Consider the following 3,702-nt stretch of genomic DNA (forward strand, 5'->3'; position numbering starts at 1 on the left):
CTTGCTAAAGAATGAAATTGGCCCCTCATCTTACGTCATTCATAAAAATCAACTCAGAGTGGTTTATAGAATGAAATGTAAGACCTGGAACTGTAAAATTCCTAGAAGAAAACAGAGGGGAAGAACTTCATAATATCGGTATTTGTGATGATTTCTTGGGTATGTGGCAAAAGCAAGAATAGACAAGTGGGACTACATCAAACTTGGAAGTTTCTGTGCAGCAAAGACCACAGCAGAGTGAAAGGCAACCTGCAGAGTGGGAGAAAATATTTGCAAACCACATATCCAATAAGAGGTTAATATTCAAGACATATAAGGAACTCCTGTCACTCAATAGCAAAACAAACAAATTCCCCGACTTACAAATGGGCAAAGGTCTTAAGGAGACGTTTCTCCAAAGAAGACAGACAAGTGGCAATCAGGTACATGAAAAGCTGCTCAACATCATTCATCATCAAGGAAATGTAAATCAATACCACAGTGAGATACCACCTCACAGCAGTTAGGATAGTCCAGGGGTCCTCAAACTACGGCCCGCGGGCCACATGTAAATACAAATATTGTATTTGTTCCCGTTTTGTTTTTTTACTTCAAAATAAGATATGTGCAGTGTGCATAGGAACTTGTTCATAGTTTTTTTTTAAACCTTAGTCCGGCCCTCCAACGGTCTGAGGGACAGTGAACTGGCCCCCTGTTTAGAAAGTTTGAGGACCCCTGGGATAGTCATTCTATAAAAATCAGAAAACAACACCCCACCCAAAAAAATAACAAGTGTTGGCAACTACGTGGAGGACTTGGAACGCTTGTGCTCTGTTGCCGGGAATGTGCACTGTCGCAGCTGGTGTGGAAAGCAGCATGGAGGTTCCTCAAAGTATACCACATAGAGCTGTCATGTGACCCAGCAATCCCACTTCCAGAGAAATTCCCGTTTTCCTCTACCAGCACATCTTCCAACTGGGTATTATTTGTCTAAACAAATGCTATTGATTCTTGCATGCAAATTTTATATCATACTACACTGCTGGATTCTTTTATTATTTGAATTAGTTTTATCATTGCTTCTCTAAAGCTTTCCAGGTGCACCATATATCATTTGTAAATAGAGGTAGTTTTGTTCTTCTCTTCCAATTCTCATGTCGGGGATTACTTTCCCGGATCCAACTGAATTGGCAAATACACCCAGAACAGCTTTACATGGAAGCAGAGACTGTCCTTCACTTCCTTGTTCCTGACTTTACTGGGGACACCTCATTGAGTAATATTCTGGGCTTAGGGTTATGATATATATATATATATATATATATATATATATATATATATATAATCATTTATTCCTGTTTCTCAAGAAAGTATTAGAAAGTATTACAGCTTTACCAACATGACTTATAGGTTGGAATAAAAACAATCAGTAAAAGATTGTGTGTGAGGTTGTGGGTGTGGGGTAGTATGTGTGGGGTTGCATATGTGATTGTGTATGTGGTTGTGTGAGGTTTTGTGTGTGGTTGTATGAGGTTGTATGTATTGAAGTTGTGTGTCTTGAGGTTGTGTGTATGTGTTAGGTTGTGTGTGTGTGGTTATATCAATAATATATTTCCTGAAATAATTAACTGTACTGTGGGGCATTTCTCTATGTTCAGATATAATTTTTCAGAGAGAGAGAGAGAGAGAGAGAGAGAGAGAGAGAGAGGAAGAGAGAGAGAGAAAACAATGAAGTAAGATAAAATGTTATAAAATAAAGGATGTAAAATTGTTCTTCATGATATTCATTTTCTGCAACTTTTTAAATAGATTTTAAATTATTTCCAAATAAAAACAAAAATCTATTATTAAATGTCATGTTAACCTGGACGTTCTATGGGAAAGCCCATCCCGCCAAGCTCTCCGGAGTGTTTGTGATGTCCCATTAGGTCTGTAAGTTGAAATCCTCAGATTCTCTGACATGCGTGAGGGGCTGACGCAATTCACATCATCTGCCTCATTGCCCTTGGCCTTGACAAAGACAATTGTGACGATATTTAGATTTTTCAGACAGTGGAAAGCAGTCACTAAACAATCTCTCCGGTACATTGGATGTTAGCCGGCTCTTCTTGCTCTTTTATATGCCACAAATTCACTTATGCTGTTCTTTCAAAAATATTGCGAAGGCTGAGGAGGAGGAGGGGACAGATGGAAGGGTCAGTGGAGGACATCTGTAATACTTTCAACAATAGATTTTTAAAAATATTGCCATAGCATCCAGAGTTCGCAAATCTCCATGAGCACGAACTAGACTTCTATTCCCTCATCTCTCAGGCTTTCTCATCATTGCTGCCACCTACCTGCTCCACTCAGTGTAACTAATGCGGAGAGAGCACAAATGACGCAGGACAGTGTGAAATAAAGAGCCCCTCCCTTACGGGGCTCTCCCGGCTGCAGAAGGAGAGCGCTCGCGAATAGGCGTGCCTCTCCACATACCGGGCCACACAGCTAGTTTGCTTTCAGAGGCAGCAAAATGACTACTTTGTGATTTTTCCTTCGAAAGGGCTTGGGGTTCCCAGACAATATTCTGAATAACAGAGAAATCCATCTGCAATTTACAGGCAATACATGCGTCTCTCTCTGAAGTACATGGGCACTCGGTTGTGAGAAAAGAAGGAACACCTACACATTCCTCCGTGGAATTATGTTCCAACTTGGCTCCTGCCTAATCCCATGTAATATCTGTTAGTGATTCTGCCTAAAAGGCTTCCTCATCAAAATCACAACTTCTCTCTGAAGCTATACTTTTATTAGTGATATTATCAGCAGCAGACAATGCTAGGGATGGTGTACAGTAAGGGTGACAAAATACAACCACAACTGACTTTTAACAATAACAAACATACGAGGTGGTAACTTTCTCAAAAAGGAATGTGTCATTAGCCATAAAGCTTCCTTCCTCTTTTAATGTAAGTTTTTAAAACTCAGTGATAGATACATAAGTCTTTCAATTTGACATTTTGTCATAATTGGAGACCTCATATGCTTATCAACCAGAGTTAAGCAAACTCCTTTGGAAATGGGACCCACTGCTTCTCCCAGATCAGCCTGGTGTGAGCCGGGGAAGGGCAGGGGGAGGGAAGAGGAAGAAACTTAGACATGACCAGCCCTGCGCACAGGTCCTGGACGGGCAGAACAGAATGTATATGGTACACAAACACGGGGCCTACGGAGCCAAAACGCTTCTCCATCCAGCTTCCGTGTAGCTTTCATCCCAAAGGAGACGTGAGCTGGGGGGGTGAGGGAGGGGGGCTGGCTGCAGGTGAGCCATGCAGAGGTGTTGACACAGTCCCTGTCTCCCCCAGGATCGACATCTTCAAGTACGTAATCTACGGCATCGCGGCGGCCTTCTTCGTGTACGGCATCCTGCTGATGGTGGAGGGCTTCTTCACCACGGGCGCCATCAAGGACCTCTACGGGGACTTCAAGATCACCACCTGCGGCCGCTGCGTCAGCGCCTGGGTAGGCTGTCTGTCCCCTTCAGCGCTGCGCGTGTCCATTCCGGTTGCACGCGGGTGCTGGGTCCTCCTCTGCCAGGGAATTCAAGTATTTTTTATTTTTGTTTTTTAAATGTATATATGTATTTTGAGAAAGATTTTTAAAATATATTTTTATTGATTTCAGAGAGGAAAGGAGAGGGAGAGAGAGAGAAACATCAATGCTGAGAATCATGGATTGGCTGCC

General features: G+C 42.2%; 1 protein-coding gene across 1 annotated transcript in view; it reads left to right on the plus strand.

The window, feature by feature from the left end:
- Positions 1-3,702, plus strand: part of LOC102439322 (neuronal membrane glycoprotein M6-a-like) — a gene marked incomplete at its 3' end in the record, with an annotated part of 18,119 nt that overhangs the window by 9,331 nt on the left and 5,086 nt on the right. The window contains exon 3 of the mRNA XM_006108585.3: positions 3,324-3,480. Within this exon, the coding sequence (XP_006108647.3) occupies positions 3,324-3,480 (157 nt within the window). The remainder of the gene's footprint in view (positions 1-3,323; positions 3,481-3,702) is intronic.

The sequence above is a fragment of the Myotis lucifugus genome, unplaced genomic scaffold (genome assembly GCF_000147115.1).
Source record: "Myotis lucifugus unplaced genomic scaffold, Myoluc2.0 scaffold_2728, whole genome shotgun sequence".
Lineage (NCBI taxonomy): Eukaryota > Metazoa > Chordata > Mammalia > Chiroptera > Vespertilionidae > Myotis > Myotis lucifugus.